Source organism: Elephas maximus, chromosome 20 (genome assembly GCF_024166365.1).
Source record: "Elephas maximus indicus isolate mEleMax1 chromosome 20, mEleMax1 primary haplotype, whole genome shotgun sequence".
Taxonomy (NCBI): Eukaryota; Metazoa; Chordata; class Mammalia; order Proboscidea; family Elephantidae; genus Elephas; species Elephas maximus.
The window spans coordinates 2,478,119-2,499,609 of NC_064838.1; the positions used below are offsets into that span (position 1 = coordinate 2,478,119).

A 21,491-nucleotide genomic window follows, 5' to 3' on the forward strand; every position below is an offset into this window, starting at 1 on the left:
TCCCAAATAACAAAAACTGCCAGTAATCTCTATCTAAAATAAAAATATGTCAAGATTATCTTTCTTGGGGACCCTGAATATGCACATCTAATGTGGACTGCTATCACAAGCCAGCCACTTATCAATCCTTTACAGAGTGAGGAAATCAGCAGGACAGAGGTTAGGATCCAATCAATATATGCACAAAGAAATAAGAAGTTGTTTGGGGATGAACACCAGCTTTGGAAAAACGATATGTGCGGGAGACTTTGCCTTCTGCACATGCAGTTCCTCCCCTTGACTTGAGGTGACCAGTATGTTTCTGAGTTAGTCAGGATAAGTTTGGTTATGCTGTAGTAACAAACAACCCAAAAATGTCAGTGACTTTAACACAAGTTTATTCCGTGCTCGATCTACGTCACTCAAGGATCAAGCTGTAGAAGACCACATCTTTCTGCAGCTGTCCATCTGGAACGCACATTCTTCTCAGTCACTTCCACTCAGATTCCATCAGCCAGGGCTTGTCTTGTGGCATCAGCTGACTGCAAAGGGAGCCAAGAAAGGTAGGGGAGCACACAGTACGTTTAGTGGTGGTCGCTGTTTCTGTCCCACCTTTCCACATGAGAAGCTGCTTTCAGAAATGGATCTGGTATTGCTCATTCACATCTTTCTCTGAATTGAACCTAACAGTTATTCCTAACAAGGAGCATTAGCCTATTTAACCTTCTCTCCCTTATGTGGAATGAAAGACATTATCCCCTGATAAAAGGGTTCCAAGCCTCAATACTGAATGAGGAAGGAACTGACGAGAGCAGGCAGCACAACTACCTATCGGTCTATCTATTTATTCATTTATATGTCATCTTATCCCTCCCAAAGCAATCTAAAGAGGCTCACAAAGCTGTATACAACGCAAGATAAAAATTAACATGAGATTTAAAATAAGACTGAGGGAATACGAACAAATGGAAATAACAATTTTGAAAATCATAAATTTGGAAATACACAAACAGCATGGTTGATATAGAAGAAGCCAATGGGAAGAAGAAAGCATCATCCGCCAGGTCTGACACATGGTTCAGAAGACAGAAAAGAACCAGAGGCTCAGGAGAGGCATAGTTATTCCTAATCTGAGGCCAAGAGAAATTCTCCAATCAGCCTTCAGAAAACCCTCAATGATCAGGGAAACCAAACGTCTTCTGAGAAATACAACAGGGCTGCTACAGAGCTGCAGTTGTCAAGTCCCCTGGTGTGAGGATGCATAAAACTCTACAATAAAACGCCACACAAAAATTGCAATAATGGAAATTCATATAGAATGTGAATTTGGATATCAACAATTGGCGGCCAGTGCCCCCCAGCTCCTGCCTGTTTTCAATCAGAGGCAGCCTGAAGTTCTTATTTCTGGGTGAGGCTGAGAGGACGGAGAGTTGGTGGGTCAGGTAAGGCCAGGCACAGAGATGGCAGGCAAAACCAACTCTGGAAGTGGGTAGACAAGGAACAAGTTCCCAGTTTTGCCAGATCTAGCTAATATTCCTCAACCTGCCCTAGACGACCAGCCCCAGGACCCAGAATCAGCACCATTAATATGTAAACCTGGGCAGACAATGGCCATCTGGTGGCTCCAAACTGCATCAGGAAGATGTAGATCCCACTGCCCATGGCTCAGGAGCACCCAGCCTGCCTTCAGCCAGGCTCACCCTGGTTGCTTTACCCATCTGGAAACAGGATTGAAGACTTGGGACTCCATTTATCTCATTTTGGCAGGCTTTTACTCTGATTCTTGAAATGGCTACTGGACCCACAGGGAAGCCCCAGAAGCTTCTGAAGGGACTGGTGAGAGAAGGCCCCTCGCTTGCTTTGTGATGTGTGGGCTCCATGGGTTACACGTGCTCACCCTGGTGCCATTACACATAGGAACCATGAAGCAAGTAATAATAAAAGAGGGGAAAGAAAAAAATTAGATGAGATAATAAAGAGGGATGGAAATTTATGAAGAGATTAAAATTTAAGGATAAACATGTTTTAAAAAACTGAAACCAAAAACTCGTTGCCGTCGAATCTATTCTGACTCATGGTGACCCTATCGGACAAAGTAGAACTGCCCCATAGAGTTTTCAAGGAGCACCTAATGGATTCAAACTGCCAACCTTTTGGTTAGCAGCCATAGCACTTAACCACTACGCCACCAGGGTTTCCAAATTTTAAAAAAAGAAATTTAAAACAACAATGAATAAAAACTTTCTAAATCAGATTTTTAACCCCTCCGAAGAGAAAATTTAGAAATTATGATATAAAAAATATGATTTAGGATAATACTAATAAAAAGAATAAGACAAGAAATTAAGTACATGACATGAAAGTGAGAAGCATACGTTTAAAAAATATAAAAACAGAAAATTAAATGTTAAAACTAAAAGAACACTAAACATTAAAAATAATTTTTAAATAATGGCAACTAGAGAAAATTGTAGGGGTGCATGTAGGGGGAACCTTTCCATGTAAATGAGCATAAATGCTTCTGGAGGGTGATTAGGAAATAGGTTCCAAAGTCTATGACCTTTGACATATGATCTTTGAAATATGAAGTCTGACATATGACTTTTGACCTAGCAATCCCATCCCTGGGAATTTATACTAACACAGTAGATAAGTATACAAAGAAATAGTACATGTACAAAAATGTCCCTGAAGCACAGCAAAAAAAATACAGTTACTGTATGTGAACAAAAATGGGACCTGGTTATAATGAATTGCTATCAATACAAAGGAATATACTTTCTCACCATTAAAATAGTTATTCGAATCTATATTTACTGACATGAAGTCTTTTACAATATATTATTGAGTAAAAATACATACAGACTCTTATGTATTTGGCAAGATGGGGTCTCTAGTTGGTAGGAATAATTTCTTCTTTTCTCATACCTACATTTCCAAATTTTCTAAACTGATCATGTATTGTATAACGATTTTACTTTTAAAATTTAAAAACAAGACATTAAAAAATTTATTTAAATGAGTGATTGTTCTTCAAGCTGAACATTGACTGTTCCTTTAACTTCTTCCCATTGACATGGTTTCCTCTCTTAGACACTTAGCTCCTGATACATTCCAGTTAATTAGTGTGGCTTTTTTTTTTAGGCACCAAAAATTGATTTAATACTTTTGATGTGCACACAGTCCATGAAACTACATTTCAGTATAACTGAATACCCAGTCGATGAGAGAAAACCCTTGTCTCCAGAGAAACCAAGCAAAAAAATGCAAGATGAATAACAGAATTAGGTAATAGGCATTTTGCAGGCACTCATAAACATGCTGAGCAAATAATCCAAGAAGCTAGACTATACTGAAGAACGGGGCATCAGGATTGGAAGGGGACTCATTAACAACCTGCGTTATGCAGATGACACATCCTTGCTTGCTGAAAACATAGAGGACTTGAAGCAATTACTGATAAAGATCAAGACTACAATACAGCCTTCAGTATGGATTACACCTCAACAAAAGAAAATAAAAACCTTCACAACTGGACCAATAAGCAACATCATAATAAATGGAGAAAAGATTGAAATTGTCAAGGATTTCATTTTACTTGGATCCACAATCAACACCCATGGAAAGATGGTGCTCAGCTACAACCGATGACTGCCCTGACAGGGAACACAACAGAGAACCCCTGAGGGAGCAGGAGAGCAGTGGGATGGAGACCCCAAATTCTCATAAAAAGACCAGACTGGTCTGACTGAGACTAGAGGAATCCCGGTAGTCATGGCCCCCAGACCTTCTGTTGGCCCAGGACAGGAACCATTCCCAAAGCCAATTCTTCAGACAGGGATTGGACTGGACAATGGGTTGCAGAAGGACACTGGTGAGGAGTGAGCTTCTTGGATCAGGTGGACACTTGAGACTATGTTGGCATCTCCTGCCTGGAGTGGAGATGAGAGGGTAGAGGGGGTTAGAAGCTGGCAAAATGGGCACATAAAAAGAGGGTGGAGGGAGGGAGCAGGCTGTCTCATTAGGGGGAGAGCAACTGGGAGTATGTTGCAAGGTGTATATGAGTTTTTGTGTGAGAGACTGACTTGATTTGTAAACTTTCACTTAAAGCACAATAAAAATTAAAAAAAAAAAAAACACCCATGGAAGCAGCAGTCAAGAAATCAAGATGCATTGCATTGGGCAAATCTGCTGCAAAAGACCTCTTTAAAGTGTTAAAAACCAAAGATGTCACTTTAAGGACTAAGGTGTGCCTGACTCAAGCAATGATACTTTCAATTGTCTCATATGCATGCAAAAGCTGAACAATGAATAAGACTGAATATGAATTGATGGCTTTCAGTTATGGCACTCACAAAGAATACTGAATATACCATGGACTGCCAAAAGAATGAACAAATCTGTCTTGGAAGAAGTACAGCCAGACCCATAAAACAAAATGAGACTAAAGGGGCACACCAGCCCAGGGACAAGGACTAGAAGGCAGGAGTGGACAGGAAAGCTGGTAATAGGGAACCCAAGGTTGAGAAGGGAGAGTGCCATGGGGTTGTAAACTACAATTAAAAAAGAATATATATATACATATATACGGCACTGGGTACTGGGTTATATATACATATATATATAAATTTGAGAGTCAAAGAGGTACAGCCAGAACACTCATTAGAAGCAAGGATGGTGAGACTTCGGTTTACATACCTTGGACAGGTTATCTGGAGGAACTGGTCCCTAGGAAAGGACATTATGCTTAGAAGAGGGTCATGGAAAAAGAGGAAGACCCTCAGCAAGATGGACTGACACAGAGGCTGCAACAATGGGCTCAAGCATGACAACGACTGTGAGGATGCCCAGCACCGGGCAGTGTTTCGTTCTGTACATATAGGGTTGCTATGAATTGGAACCAACTCAGCACCACCTAAAAACATAGAGGGTCAGTGAAAAAGAAGAAGACCCTCAGTGGGATGATTGACACTGTGGCTGCAATAATGAGCTCAAACATAACAGTGATAGTAAGGATGGTGTGGGACTGGGCAGTGTTTCATTCTGTTGTACGCTGGGTCACTATGAGTCGGAACTGACTCGATGGCACCTAACAGCAACAATGTAAATAATACACTAAAGGTATCATTGGATAATAAATTGGTAAGAGATAAGTGAGCTACTGGATAGTCACAGTGGCAGTTCGAATCCACCAGGTGCTCCTTGGAAACCCTAGGGGGCAGTTCTACTCTGTCCTATAGAGTTGCTATGAGTTGGAATCAACTCGATGGCAATGGGTTTGGGTTTGGAGAGTCACAGACAGCCAGAGTACCACCTCACAGATTACTTGCTAACTATAAAGAGAAAAACTTAACTTTCCAGTGGAGAGAGCTGGCTGCCAACAGCATAACCTAGTGACCACACTTAGCATCTCTAATGGAACAGCACACATCGCTGTTATAATGCAACAGAGGCGCATGCGTCTCCTAGTGAGATGCAATGTGAGGCAAACTTGCCAAAAATGTCCCATCTGAATATAACCAAGCCATTAGGTCTAGTTCCATTTGATGAGAAATGCAGAAAATAGGTCAAGTTAAATAACACTACAAGGAAACAACAGACCAGTGCAGAATGTGGGGCATATTCTACAAGGCAACTGCCTTGGTCTTTTCAAGTCAATGTACAACAAAAGCAAGAATGGGGGTTGTGGGGTGTGTGTGTGTGCACATATATACGTAATCACACACGTACATATATAAACACACAATATTATAATATATATTATATAATTTATATATAAAATATTACATTATGACAATATAATTATATTTTATATATTTAATATACATATTAAAATGAAAAGACAAACCAAAAACTAATAAAAATGAATTCCTATGGGGTACAGAGAAGACAGGAATGAAAGTTATACTTCTCTGAATACACTGTTTTTTTGTAGATTTTACTTTGGAATTGCGTACATACGTAAATCAAAATTTCTTTCAAAAGCAATCCCTGAATTTTGAAAAATTTGAAAGCAAAAGGAACTAAATGAACCTCACTGTATATCAAGTTTTTGGCCTAACCACACCAAGAGGAATTATTTAAAACGACTTTAAACAATTAGATACTACATTCCCAGAGTGATAGCCTAAGAAAAAAAGGATGAATTTAAAAAATTTTAAAGTAATCATATTATTTTTTATATAGCAAACAAAGGAGTCCCTGCTGGTGCAAACATTTAAATGAAAAGTTGGCAGTTCAATATGTTATTGTATTAAAAACTAAAATTTTCAGAGAGAAAAAAATCATATATAAAATTCAAAATACTGGCTGTAATCCTAAATTTGAATTGGAAATGTTAGCTTGAATTCTTGATGTGTTTTCTTTTTAAAAAATATTTTCTACCTTTGTCCACTGAAAAGGTCTCTTAAGACCAACCAGTAACAATAAATACCCTACCCTAGCACCCAGACTTGTGATCTCTAAAGACAGATTCCATTAACCAGGGCTCCTTAGAAAGTGATTAATTCCATGTCCAGAGCAGGAAAGATACAAGAAGGATCTGCAGCGTCAAAGTCTGTGTGGTCATCAAAAGAACTCAAGAGTTGGCATGGAGAGACGGGACAATTTGAGCATCAAAAAATAGTGATTTCAGTGAATTGAATATAACGAATATATTAAAATCTATGAGTTCATCATGAGACTGAAAACGAGAGAAATTAATTGGTCACTTTGGATATCTTTGGAGGATGCCAGGGAATCAACTAATTATCCAGGAAACAGATAAATAAGGAAAAGAAGCAAGCATTTATCATGCCCTTCTGTACAAACTTAATTTAAGGGAACAAAATAGTTAATGAGGGAAAATTCTTCTTTATAGAGAAGGAATAACATACTGAATATTTACAGATGATATGTCTGGGATGTGCTTGAAAACGTCGGGGGAAGCGGAGGTATAGATTTTTAAAGTCTGACATCTCATGGGAATAGACTTCTTGGCTCACACGTTTAGTTAGAAGCATGGTTTCGTGGGGCTCTCCAGTCAATTCGCCTAAAGTGGTTCTTAGAGTTTCTGCTCTACCTCCTACTTCAGTGAGCAACGCCAGCAATGTCTGAGGTCTTAAAAGCTTGAGAACAGCCACCCAAGATACAACAATTGGTCTCTACTCACCTGGAGCAACAGAGGGAGGAGGAGGCCCGGGTATCAGAGGATGAGACTGCAAGTGTAATTGCCCCCATGAACTACTACCTCCTTTGCTACATCAGAAGAAATGGATGGTGCCCAGCTACCATTACTGAATGTTTTGATCAAGGACCCAATAGTTGGATCTTGATCAAAAGGAAGAAAAAATGTGGAACAGAATTTCAAATTCTTATTGAAAACCACACTTTCTAGAAAACCCCCAATCTATTGTCTGGAAACTTGTAAGCCTTGAACCAAAACTATCCCATACAGTCATCTTTAAACTAAAAAACAATTTAGTTCATTTAATAATGTTCTCCTTGAGCACTGTGTTCGTTGAAGGAATTGTCTATATGAGATGAAATGAACAACAGGAACTCTAAAGCACAGAGAAGAACTTGAAGGGACAGGGGGTCCAAGTTAAGGGCGGTGAAACAACATGGGTGCAGATAGGGGAACGGTGACACAATGTGAAGCATGTAACCATTGTCAATGAACCATACGTGTAAAAATGGTTCAATAGGTGGATGTCTGGTTGTATTTTTACCAAAAATTTGTTTTTAAAAGTTTGAACGTATGTTGATAATTGTTAAAACTGGTGAATGGGTAAGGGGGTTTGTTATCCTATTCTCTTATGCCATTATACATTTCAAATATACTAATTTTATTCGGTGCCATAATGGTATTGAGATTATGTGGAAGAATGTTCTGATATTTTTAGAGATGGAGATACTGGTGTTTTCAGGGACAAAGCATTTAATTTACTTTAGAATGGTTCTAAAGATTATGTGTATATGTATACACACATGCATCTATACATGAACACACACACAAAATTGTGAACAATTGTTGAATCTAGGTGGTAGATACTTTCTACATTTCTTATGTTTGAAAATTTCTTTAATACAAAGTTTTTAAAAAAGTCTAACAGCTCAGAATTTTTCAGTCCACTGATAATCCAGTGTGTATTCACCTGAAATAGGGTGACTTTTCATCCTTCTAGCTACCTGTTGTCCTTTAGCCCAGAAATTGCTGTGTGTCTTGCTGTCTTCCAGGACTGCATCAGGTTGAAAGGTAAACATAAGAGATGATGGATGATTCTTCCAACATGTGCAGACTCGGAAACCCTAAACATCTTAAGAACCACCCTCCAAGCTGCCCAGCCAGAGTCCAGCTCTGAACGCTGCCAATTTATTTATGAACTCTCCCCACCAGGCCCACGGAGTAGTCGTTAAACTTAATGGAGCAGCTCAGCCTCTCTCTCGGGGCCCATAAACTTAAGAGGGTATTTAGTTCTCACAGTCTGGAGAGAGTCAGCTAATCAGAGCAATAAAGTCTACTTCCCGAGTAATCTGGTGGGCTTGTCTTACTAACTACAGTGCTGTTCAGGGTAACTAAGCAGGCATTCCATCCAGGTGGGCCACGAAGGGGTGGTACTTTATTCTTTTCACATCCTCAGCACCTAGCAGTACACCTAACATTTAAAAACCAGGTGCCATTGGGTTGGCTCTGACTCAATGGCAACCCCATGTGTGTCAGAGTAGAACTATGCCCCACAGGGTTTTCGATGGCAGATTTTTTGGAAGTAGATCACTAGGACTCTCTTTAGAGGAGCCTCTGGGTTGACTCAAACTGTCAAGTTTAGCAGCCAAGCATGTCAGTCATTCGCATCACCCAGGGACTTCAGTAGGTGCTTAATGAATGTGACTAGAAGGGCTGCAGACACAGCTGGGACACTGGAGCAGAGGGTAGTGAGGGGCCTACAGGAAGCCTGTCAAAGCCACCAGCATGAATTGAGTCAGTTCCATCTCCCATCTTACCCCACTCACATTTCAAGCAAGGTAACTTCACCCAGTTTTTGGCAAAATGACCAGTATTCCATAGCTGAGGGTGGCAGTATCACAGGTGGTGGCCTGAACGCAATCCTCATTTCAGCCCTTCAGCCGTTCGATTCCACCAGGCATTCTTGGAAACTCTATGGGGCAGTTCTACTCTGTCCTATAGGGACGCTATGAGTTGGAACCTGCAACAGGTTTGGTTTTTGGTTTGGGTCTGTGCACTTTGGGAAGCGTCTTGCTGTCCTGGAGTGTAAAGGACAAAAGATAAAGCTGTCTCACAGGGCTGTTGTTGAGAGGGTGTGTGAACGCCCGACAGCACCTCCCACAGTGTCCCACACTGTGAGCCTCCCCAGAAACGGGGGGTGGGGGGGGTGGGGGGGCGTGGGCATGGCCATCCGCAGCAGGACCCTCAGGGGAGCCCAGCTGTGGGTGTCCCTGGCTCCCATGGGCTCCCCCTCCAGGGGGCAGGTCCCGGCACCACCGTTGTTCCTCGGCCTCTTCCTGCCCTCTCCATGTGTCTACTGCAGTCTCCGCTTTGATGTGGTCCCGTCTCACGGGCCTGGGCCTGGGCTGGTGTGGCTGGGCTGGATAGCACTGCATTTTATCAGAGGGAAGAGTAAGGAGAGGCAGCTGTGCTTCAGTGGCAGAATTCTCACTTCACATGTGGGCAACCTGGGTGATTCCCAGCCAGTGCCCCTCACACACAGCCATCACCCATCTGCCAGTGGAGGCTACTGTGTTGCTACGATGCTGAACAGCTTTCAGCAGAGCTTCCAGACTAAGACAGAATAGGAAGGAAGGCCTGGTGATCTCTTTCTGAAAATCAGCCAGTGCAAACCCTGTGGGTCACAACCTCCATAAGGTTGTGCATGGGGTTGCCACGAGTCGGGGGCCACTCAAGGGCAGCGAACAGCAACAAAAGAACAAGGGAACAGCTGGTGTAGCATTGTGGACAGGCCCCAGCAGATGCTGGCCTCCCTAGGGGGAAAGCTTAGAATCTTGGGGGGCTGCCCAGTGGAACGTGGGTCTTCTACCCCTTCTCTAGGGTCACTGCTCTCTCCATTCTGAGCTTCTACCATGCAGGGTTTCTGCAAGCTCAGTCTCATCCATCCAGCCTCAGGCCATCCCATAAATCAAATGACTTTCTCAGTAATGGGAAGATTCATTGTCCCCCTGCCATCCGGTGTCACTGGGTAACGGCTAGTCAGTCAGAGGAACAGTAATTTTTATACCATAAAAACTGAATTCTGTTTGTTCAGTATGAATGAATGCTGTTGATCAAGCGAAAACCTATAAAACCCTAGAGACAAAAGGCGAGGAATTAAGCTTGATAGATCAGCTGCTGACAGACATTTTATGAGCCATGTCTTTTAGCAGTGGGAGGATTTACAGCCTGCTCAGTCCTGCACTGGGCGCACCCCCCACTGGCCTGACATCAAGGCAAGGCAGAAGTCACCTGCCAGGCTTCCGATCGGCACTGCCACTTCCTGAGATCAGGCAGGGAAGGCGCCTAAAACAGCTCCTGAGGAACACCATGCAATGAACACGGATTGCTATTACCTGCCAGTGGGGCAGGAAGAAGTCTCCCTTGGCGGGAGGTGGGGGCGCACACAGCTCTCTAGAAAAGCCCTCCCACTGCAGCCCAGGCGAGTGTAGCTGTATCTGCCTCATCCTCAAGACTGAGTCCCCAGCAGGTAGGAACTGAGCTTGAGTCTCATCTTCCTTGTGTCACCTGCGCTTGGAGTAGCGAGGAAGTCATCTGACTTTTTATGCCTTGGTCTGCTCAACTGTGAAAAGAAATAAGGTTATCTACCCCCCAAACAGCTGTTGAGACTAGACTGATGACATGAAGTGTTTGAAATGCCAAAGGTGTACTGTGTACATCCACGCACACACAGAAAACACTGGGTATTTGTACTCTTAGCTTTGCCCATCTGTTCCCAGGTCCCTTCTTAGCACTTTTAGAATTAGACCTTTGCAGGTCTAAAAGACTATGCTCGCTCAAAAGGGCCCATCTAGCTGTATCCTGTCCTCCTCACCCCTGGCCACCTTTCCATATTTCACATTTCATTAGGGATTTCAAGACTCTAAAAAAAAAGCTAAGCCTTCTCTCTGTGGTGCGACTTTTCCATTTCTGAGAGTACTGTTGTTGTTAGGTGCCCAATGTACAACAGAATGAAACACTGCCCAGTCCTGCACCATGTCACAATCATCGTTATGTTTGAGCCCATTGTTGCAGCCGCTGTGACAATCCATTTTCTTGAGGGTCTTCCTCTTTTCCACTGACCCTGCACTTTACCAAGCATGACGTCCTTCTCCAGGGACTGATCTCTCCTGACAACATGTCCAAAGTATGTAAGACACAGTCTCACCATCCTTGCTTCTAAGGAGGAGTCTGGTTGTACTTCTTCCAAGACAGATTTGTTAGTTCTTTTGGTAGTCCATGTATATTCAACACTCTTCGCCAACACAATTCAAAGGCGTCAATTCTTCTTCGGAGTATTGGACACTCAGAAATGACGCAGAATAGGACATTCTCTTTCTGTATGACCAGATCTTTCTGCTCTAGCCCCACCTCCTGAGAGTTACTCTGGCGTTCCGAGGTAACGGGAACCTGGGTCAGTGCCCTCTGTGTATTCAGTGGACAAGGCTCCAACCGCAAGCCCAAACCAGAAGACCTAAAACTAAAAGAACCCAGTGCGGAGGTATTTGGTAAAACAATCATCACCTGTGTGTCCACTTTTCACGTTACCTTAGACAAGTAACATAACTTTACCAATAAACCCTACTGCTGCCCATGTGCTCCTGTAAAATACAGATTGCTCCAAATCTGGTCTGGGCAGAACATTTTTGCATGGCTGATTCATAACTTCCCTCTGGAAGGAAATTATCAGTTGTGATAAAATATTTAAGCAATTTTCTGACAAACATTAACAGGATTAAGATTTATCTGAGAAACTGGTTACTCATCTACCCCCCACCTGTCAGGTAAGAGAACAGAGTTACCTTAACCAGACCCTTCTCTCTCCACTGAGTCCAATCATGATTGTCTATGCCATCCTCTTGGCCTGCAGACGCCTCTACAAGAGAGACACTTTGACCTCATCGGCAGGGCCTTGGCCCCCTGGAGTCCCACCATCACTCCCAGGGTCATCCCAGAGCCAGAACATCTTCCCCACAGTCTCAGAGCCTGAGACCTTTGTAATGTGCAACCACCACTCCCCGGAATGAGGCTCGAGGTCACACACTTCAATCAGCTTTCCACCACTCCCCCTATTGACACTCATCTGAGAGCAGCCGTATTGACTGGAAGGCTCTAATGGGCCAAGTGGGGATGGCAGAAAGACACACAGAACCCCCCAGGGGTGGGCTTTTCCGGGCAACCAGCAGACAGTAGGGCCTATGAGAGGTGGAGGGGGCAGAGAGTCCTGGCAAGGGGCCCAGTGTGCCCCCCCCCCATGTTGCACATCAACACAAAGCCACTCTTGCCAAGGGGCACAATGGAACATTCCCCTTAGCCCTACTCAGATCTTGCCAGCCCTGGGTGCTCTGAGGATACTCCGGAGATGGGAAAGGGAAGAAGAGTCAGCAATGGGTGGAGACAAGGCATCAGAGCTCAGCTCTGGCTTTGCCCTTCCATCCAGAGCCGAGCCTGAAGGCAAGTCACTCACTCCGCAGACTTGTTCCTGGCCCTGCCACCGGGGCAAGAAGGGCTTACCTCTGCAGCCAGCTGGCCAGCAGGGCTGGGCTCGGGGGTGGGGCAGCCCCAGGCAGGAGTGAGAAGGCTCTCAGAACATCTGCAGTGCTTGGTAGGTGGAGCAAGTCCCAGCCAGCCTGCATCAGCACCATGAGCATAACTCAGCACTCACTTGGCACCTGAGACACTCCTGGGGCCTGCAATGACACACCCAACCATTCACTGCCAGCCTGCACTCACTGGAGGCCCTGACAGCCAACAGAGGGGGCACAGGAACGAAGGAGGCAACACATCTTCTACAGAAGAGAAATAAGGTGCTTCCAGAAAAAGAACAGGTGCTGCTGCTGCTTATCCATTGTGACCCTGGTCAAAGCAGCCCAGGGTGTGCCGTGAAATAGATGGCAATCGGCCACATCCATCTCCCATGAGTTCTCTCCACCAAAGGCTTGTTGGAGTCTTGAGATGCCCAGGAACGTCGCACCTCAGCCTCCCAGGCAAGACTCTCACTCATTCCTTGTCATTCATGTCTTCAATACACCTGTATTACAAGGAAAAAATGAGCCCAAGAGACAAAGGGCCACATAAACCAGAGACTCCATCACCCTTAGATCAGAAGAGCTAGATGGTGCCTGGCTACCTCCAATGACTGCCCTGACAAGGGACACAACAGAAAATCCCTGATGGAGCAGGAGAAAAGTGGGACGCAGACCTCAAATTCTAGTAGAGACCAGACTTAATGATCTGAGACCGGAGGGATCCCAGAGGTCATCACCCCAGGACTCTCTGTTAGCCCAAAACTAACACTATTCCCAAAGCCAACTTTTCAAACATTAGACTGGACAATAAGACATAAAATAATACTGGTGAGGAGTGTGCTTCTTAGCTCAAGTTAGACTCATGAGACTATGTGGGCATCTCCTGTCTGAAGGTGAGATGAGAAGGCAGAGGGGGGACAGGAGCTGGGTGAATGGACACAGGAAATACAGGTGGAGAGAAGGAGTGTGATGCCACATTGTAGAGAGAACAACATGGGTCACATATACTATGTGTGTGCAAGTTTTTGTATGAGAAACTGACTTGAATTGTAAATGTTCACTTAAATCACAAAAGAAAAAATCTCCGTGGGTGGTATGGAAGCCCTGGTGGTGGTAGTGGTTAAGAGCTACAGCTGCTAACCAAAATGTTGGCAGTTTGAATCCACCAGCACTCTTTGGAAACCCTATGGGGCAGTTCTACTCTGTCCTATAGGGTCCCTATGAATCAGAATTGACTCCACTGCAGTGAGTTTTTTTTTTTTTTTTTTTTTTTCCCATGGGTGGTGCAAACGGTTCACATGCTCGGCTGCTAACCAAAAGGTTAGAGGTTCAAGTCTACCCAGAGGAGCCTCGGAAGAAAGGCCCAGGGAACTACTTCCAAAAAATCTGCCACTGAAAACCCTACAGAGCACAGTTCTCCTCTTACGGGGGGGTCATGAGTCAGAATCAACTCGATGGCAACTGCTAGTGGTATACAAAGCATTGAGCTAGATATTTGTCATTCTATCAAAACTCACCAGAGCCCTTTCCCCTGCTATAAAGGCAGAGCCAACTGTAGCATGAAGTCCCTGTGGGAGAGAGGTGGGACCATGCGGGCTCTGGTCCTGTGGCCACATACCTGCACCTCTCCAACCTAACTGTGAGGGGAGGTGGGATGTTAGTAGATGTTAGCAGTTGAGAAGGATTTCCCACCACCTGAATCATGCGCATTTCAACAGTTCAATGCTTTAATCCAATGGGGAGTGAGACTGCTGGGAGGACTGAAATCAGAGCTTTGTCTTTCCTGTCCTTCTAAAGGCGGTATTTGCTTCTGTCCACTTCCTGAGCAAGTCCACTGGGCTCTGCCTGGTACAGGGAACTCGGCTAACAGGCGTAACCAGGTCTATAGCATCGTGAGCAGCATCAGCATCCTCCAGAGTGCTAGGGCACTGAAATGTAAAGTGTGGGGTGGTTTTAGGGTTAGATGCTCTCACCTCCTACCTCAGCTCACTGGGGTGACTGACTTAGTGACATTTCAGCCTAATCACGAGACTAGTTCCCTAACCTGGTCGTGACTTTCCTTCCTTAACTGTTTCCTGTCCCGCAGCTTCCTGAGAGCAGCAGTCGGTATCAGCAAGATGGCTCAAGCCAGACGGACCCACCAGAAATCCCAAAGTCCTTGCCCCTGCAGAGAAGCAGGCTGCTCCTCCCTCCGCAGTTAAGTCCCCGCCACCAACTTGCCTGCACTGGCACCAGCCCTCCGGAAAGGGGCTGGGCCATGCAGAACACGCTGCCCTGAAGGAAGCCTGCTCTTTACCACAGGTGTGCCCCAATTCCTGAAAGGTCCTCTCCACAAACCCTGTGGGGAGGGGCTGCCCCAGGAGCTGGAGTAGTGCAGACATCCACTGTGGGACACCTACACCATTTGTTCTTAGCTTTGGCCTCAGAAGCTTTCCATATTTCATTTTTCTCCAAGCCTCAGCAACCTAACCTGGGTAAACTTGGGTGAGAACAGGGACACCTGCACAGAGCTGAGAAAATGCCACGCCACCTGGGGAGGGCCAAGTCCCTGGGCAGGCAGAGGCCAGCCGCCCCACCCTGCAATTGGAATGCCGCCTGCCGGGTACCTTGACCAGACAGGCACCTGAACTCATTCGGTAGAGGCCCTGTCAGCAGGGCTCTGGAAAATAAGGCCAGGCCCAAACCGTCCTTTTTTTGAGGGGTGGAAGTTCAGTAGGTAGGGCCCAGAAAGTTGAGGCGGACGGCATTTCGTTCTGCGGGAAACCGAGCACGGAAACTGAAGAGCCTCTTAACGTGAGCAGGGGGGGACCCTCTCTTCTCAAGAAAGGCAACCACAGTACCAGTCCTGCCTTCACCCCAGCCCCCGGCCTCTCCTCAATCAGGTCCCAGAGATGCCTGAAGGACTTGGCCAGGGACTGTACGGAGGGGCAGAAAGCCGGGAGTGCACCCAGGTGGGTGGCTTGAGGCAGTATTTTAGGGTGGAGCAGAAGATAGGACCTCAATCACTTGATAACCTGTCCCAGAAAACTAAGGGGTGGGCAGGCCCCCTCCAGAAGGGAGTCAGATTCACCACTATAGGCCGTCCAACTGTCAGGGGTTTTCTCAGCTTTAAAAAAAAAAATGAGTTTTTGCTTGGGGACAGTGAGTTTATTTTAACGCTGGTGGAATAATTCAGAAAAGGGTAACAGGAATGGCTGCACAACTTGAAGAATGTGTCACTCAATTATACACGCAGAAGATGTTGGGGTGAAAAAAAAGACAAACAGTAGTGGAAAGAAAACACCAGACATCCCAATCTTGTCTCAACTCACGCTAAGTTTGAAACTAAGGAAGATGGGGACGTGGGAGGTGACCCACTGCGGCCCAGCCCAGGTAACCCTTCCTTTTACAGCTGAGACACGGCAGAGCCTACGGTGACCAGTTTCCAGTCTTGCCACCAGAGACCCTTTTAGCTTTTCTCTGGCCCCAACAGGCCTCTGCCTCCTCTCCCTTGAGGTTCTTACCCTCACCCAGCCCCATGCATCAAAGTGCAGGTCTTTAATTTCTAGTCGGACTTTATTTTTTGGGCCCTGACGTTCTTTACACACCTGATGTCAGTTTTCTTTCCACCAACTTCTCACGGCCAGTTACCCTTCCATTCCAACCATCTGCTTAGACACAATTCTGGCACAGTGCTGCCTCCTTCTCCTCAGATCGCCGGCTGCCCTGTATCCTGAGCACACCCACACTCCGCTTAGAAGCTGCCATACTTGTTGTCTCGGAGCTGGGCCTGGGCCTCCGTACTGCTCCCCCCAAGAAAAAGAACATTGCCGTCCAGTCAATTCCCTACCCGTAGCAACTCAACAGGACAGAGTAGAACTGTCCCATAGGGCTTCCTAAGCTGCATCTATGGAAGCAGACTGCAACATTTTTCTCCTGAGGAACAGCCGGTGAGTTCCAAACGCTGACCTGTTAGCAGCCAAGCACTTGACCACTGCACCACCAGGCCTCTTTGAGCTCAGCTTTCTTCTCTACTCTTCCATCCATGAAGAAAAATGGGACAGGTGGAAAGGGAAACACTGCTTTTATTTCCTTTTTAATGGTCAACAGGGGAATGGGGACAAGAGGGGGTTCTGCTCTGTCCAGGGAGCCAGCTGTACCAAACCAGCCCTGGTCAGTACAGCTGGCTTGGCTGTGCCACTCAACTCTGCTTATTAACTCACTGTGGAGAGCTCAACAGCTGGGATGCTGGTCACTGCTGTGCGTTTGGAATGTCAAGGCAAGGAGCTCCTGAGTGATCAGCACGTTGGTGGTCCAGAACAGTGACTGTCCTTAATTGGCGGGGTGGAGGATGCCCTGGGGCTGCAGACGCCACTGCCACCTCGGGTCTGCCCAGGACCACCTTAACTGGTCAAGGAGCATTGTGTTTGACTCACAGGCCACAGGGACCTTGTCTGTGTCCACCGACCTCCGGAGGAAAGGGGGCTTCCAAGCTTTGTGCATACTGAGCAAAGAGCTTCCAGTGACAAGCCCCTCAAATGGTCCTATCTCTATTGTGGGTTCTCATGATGCACCACTTGACACACCGTGACCCTCACTCAGGCACACAGCTGACACACTGAGATCAAAGACCCCAAATGTGGAAGGCTAGCGTGCACCAGCTTCCCACTGAATGACAGGACAGGATGGCACTCAGTGGCATTGTATATGACAGATTAAATCATGAGGAAGAAAACGAACACCACTTTCCGGTAATTTATGGAACTGCTGTCAACATTAAAACCACAGAACCCCCCTCTCAAGACTAAAGTCCAGAGGAGAAGCTGCCAATCTGACCGAAGGGACTTTCAGAAGAGGCCCAATGGTGAGCACTCATGATGCAGAGCGGGGAGCTTCCGGCCGGGCTGGATCCCTGATGGCACTCGCACATGTAGAGTCTGCCTGCAGGGGGGCAGACAAATACTGGCAATCTCTCCTCTTCCTCTGCTTGAGTGCTAGCTCCCTCACCTACCAAAAACCACCATACATTACTTTGTTGAAAAAAAAAAAAAAAACCCAACTCACTGTTTTCTGGAAATAAAGATCTACACTACAAAAAGAAAAAGCAAAAAAGAGCTCACGGGAAAAGATCTCTGTGCAAAGATACAGAAATTAGCAAAGAAAGCAACCTTTTAGTGACCACAATCACTGGCAAGGGGTAAAGAGAACATGAATTTGGAATCCACACCTGATTAATCTCAAATCTCCTGACCTACAAATGATTTTCAAAATGAAACTTTATCTTGGCAAAGGCAAAACAGAAAGTCAGGGGCACTGACGAAGACCATCCCGTGGCTACACTTTAAGGCTCTGAGCACTAGTCTACAGTGAGCTGTCCTTTGGGCCGTGCAGTTGTTGCTTGGTTTGGACTCTTCTACAGTTCTATGAGGTCAGTACTGGGCAGGATGCCAGGGGGGCGCACTAGACTCTACTGTTTTTTGCAATTTCCTGTAAATGTGTAGCATTTCAAAATAAAAGTTAATTTTTTTTTAAAGTGAGTTTTAGTTCTTTATTCTTACAACAAAGGTGGAAGAGGGCATGACGGGCTAGCCCGGGGTGGTAAGCAGAGCTCAGGCCCAGGAGGGATTCCTTTGAGTTCTGCAGTGCACTTAGGATCCCCTCTGCAGCCAGCCCCCCATCCCACCATTCTGCAAGCCCAAACTAGCTCCTGGGGATGAAGGAGGTGCGACTGGAAGCTGGCAGCCTAACTCCCTCCCTTCCGCTCCCCTCCCTTCTCCTTGCCCCTCCTTCCATTTTATCTTCCATGACCCTTGGATTTCTTGTCCAGCCTTCAAGACACATCACCTGTAAGTTCACAAAGTAATGCACCAATGCAAGCCCCTGGCAATCATTTCAATAGCTTTTATCATTTGGCCAAAAGAATTCTGAAAATCTACTATATGCTTTCGTTACCAGTCTTCCCCACACCCCCCACCCCCCCCACCACTGCTGCCCTTTCCAGACCAGTCTCTTCTGAGTGGGACAGGGGGATATTGCTTACCATATGGACAAGCATCGTCTTTCAAGCCATCTCAACTTATAACCAGTGGTATGAACAGAGGCACGTGTAATCTGCACACACAGCCAACTCCCCGATCAAATGCTCAAATTAGGAATGCCTCAATCCCCTAAACCCGGTGGCATTGTGGTACAGGAGTTCTGGTGGCAAGCTGCTCTGGGTTTCAATTCTGCTCCTCTGTTTGGTAGGGATAAGCCTGCATTTCCTCACCTGTAAAGTTCAGACACCTACCTTGTTGACCGGTACATGGTAGTCACTCCTCCTCCTCCTGAAGGGTCTGTCAGTGGAGCCTCTGCCACTTCACTGAACTCACTTGGACACTGAGGAAGGCCCTTTAGCAGAAGATGCCTCGGGAGGTAACGGGACCCCTCACAGGAGGGTCTGAGTTTAGTGCGTGAAGACGTATGGGGCACCCATTTGTGCTGATCAACGTTTGTTAAGTGCATGGCTTGGCATGGCCTGAAGCTACTCAAGGGCTCCGATGATACTCCGTGAACAACATGCACCTACTACGTGGGCAGATCAGTGCACCCTTTTGTGTGACAGACCTTGAGGTAAGTGTAACGAGGGTAAAGTGCTACAGTTTCAATGAGCTAGGAAATGTTTTCAACCTCAAACTACCTACCTCCCTGAGTTGCTATTTGAACAGCACTCAAATTCTGATATTTGAGCAGCTGAGATTAAACAATCTCTTTTTAAAAATGCAAAACTCCAACAGGCATGTGAGTATCACCTGTAGTGAATCCATTACTAAGGAGATGATTTTAACTCCCAGGAACGGTTTTATCACAACTGTTCCTCTTCATTACCACGAAAGCCATGTCTTTATATCATGAACATGAGACATGGGTCTAGTCTTATCATGATCATGCTCTAAGGCCAGAAGAGAGCCCAGAAAGAACGTTCCAGTTGTTTCTAATGCTTGCCATTAACGGCAGCACAGGCTGCTGATTTTACACAACACATTCAGGAGGGATGTTGTCATTAAAAGAACATCTTCATCTTATTACGTTTAACTCGGAGTCTAGCCTTGTGTCCCCCAAAATATCACTTTATCTTCCATAACTGAAACGATTCTAAAGTATGCATAATTGAAAATGATGGAGAAGAACTGCTTTTATTTCTAATTATTAACAACAATGCAACTTACTGATACTTACAAACGATGTCAAGTGAGCTGAACTAAGTAAAGCTTACATTTTATTTTGGAAGCACTTAAAATACTTTATGCTTTTATGGTTACATTTTCCACAATAAGCATTAAATACCAACTACATGTCTCCCCGATAGTCAGCTCCACCTCCCCACCAAAATCAAAAAAAAAAAAAAAAAAAAACACACTTTTTGGTAACAGTCACTTTAAAATTATGAAGACTGCACTCGCTTCTGGCTTTCAAGCCCACAGCACTGCTGCACAGTGCCAAAAATGCCTGGGATTCAACACTGCTAGGTTAAAATTGTAGGCTTTTTAAAATCAAATCCAAGCTTTTTACGATGTCCTCATTTCTAAGAGAACAAAACAAAAAGCAGTATGAACAGATTCTTACGCTAAAAAGGAGGGAAATTTCACTGAACAGGAACATGCAGGAGTGTTAAGGCAATACAGAATTCTATTCAGTGTTCAATAAAAATGAAAGGTTAAGAAGCAACATATCATGCAAACAAAATAATTACAGGGAGCCAGGGATAATCTTGCTAGAATAAAATGATTTTTCTTTTTTAAAAGGAGCCAATGTTTGCCAACTGAAATATTTAGTCCAACCTAACTGCTCAGTATCTGAATCGGTGCATGTGTGTTTATATGTATACATGTTTATAAACAACTCATCTACTTTTCCCCAACATGACCCTAAATTCTAAGAGCCTGAGATGGTACTGCAGAGCAAAACTTTGCAGAATCCTGTGTACGTGCTAAAAAGAACAATTACAGATCTAAGAAAAAAAGACGGAATTTAGCAAAAATTAAACAGTATGTGAGATAGAATTGGACTACTTGGAGAGAATAAAAACTAAAACAATATAAGGAATGGTTCTACATCAGAAGTGACTCACTGCTAGCATACCATGTACACAGCCAGATGGCTCTGAAGGATCCATGCTCAGGTGTGACTACCTCAAACTTAGGAAAAAGTACCCGATATTCATGATTCAATGTGTGATTTACATTACCTTTGATTTATGCTACACTTTATTATATTCTAACTTTAAACACTCTACTGCCATGGTGGGAGGGGGGTCATTTCCTGGATATATACTTTATATCTGGCTGTACCATCTTACACACAAAAAGCTATCAGTATTTCAGTAGTTTGTATAGTGGTTGACTAGCTGAAAGAATGAGATAGACCCTTGGGAAAAGTGAATGAGATCCTTAATAACTCTAGAAAAAAGCCCTAAGAGATTTAGTGCTGGGGAAAAGCAAAGTAAGAACGTCTACGGTGTGTTCCAAATGTCATTCACTGCTAACCATTACCATCACCTCACCTCTGACCTCCCTAATCTGACTAAGCAGTGATCAAATGTCCACAGTCCTGTTACAAATAGGTGTGGTCTTCTACCTAACAAGTGTGTAAAACCAAGACACACACAGAACACAGGATTGTGCTCAAAGTTGCCCGAGCATGTGGTGCAAAAGTGTGCATGTGTCTGGGAAGTCCAGGCTAGTGATTCCCTTTGGTCGACTTCTTCTTCTTCTGCTCCTCTCTCTGCTTCTGCTTCTTCCTCTTGGCACCTTCTTTGAATC

General features: G+C 45.0%; 1 protein-coding gene across 2 annotated transcripts in view; it reads right to left on the bottom strand.

The window, feature by feature from the left end:
- Positions 1 to 255: 255 nt before the first annotated feature.
- Positions 256 to 21,491, bottom strand: part of DNAJB6 (DnaJ heat shock protein family (Hsp40) member B6) — an 87,630-nt gene continuing 66,394 nt past the window's right edge. Inside the window, exon 10 of one of the 2 annotated variants that reach the window (XM_049863478.1) lies at positions 256 to 521. In XM_049863478.1, coding sequence (XP_049719435.1) covers positions 514 to 521 — 8 coding nt within the window. In that variant the 3' untranslated portion in view covers positions 256 to 513. Of the gene's footprint in view, positions 522 to 18,683 lie in introns of those variants that run through there. The other variant, XM_049863477.1, reaches the window with a different exon arrangement.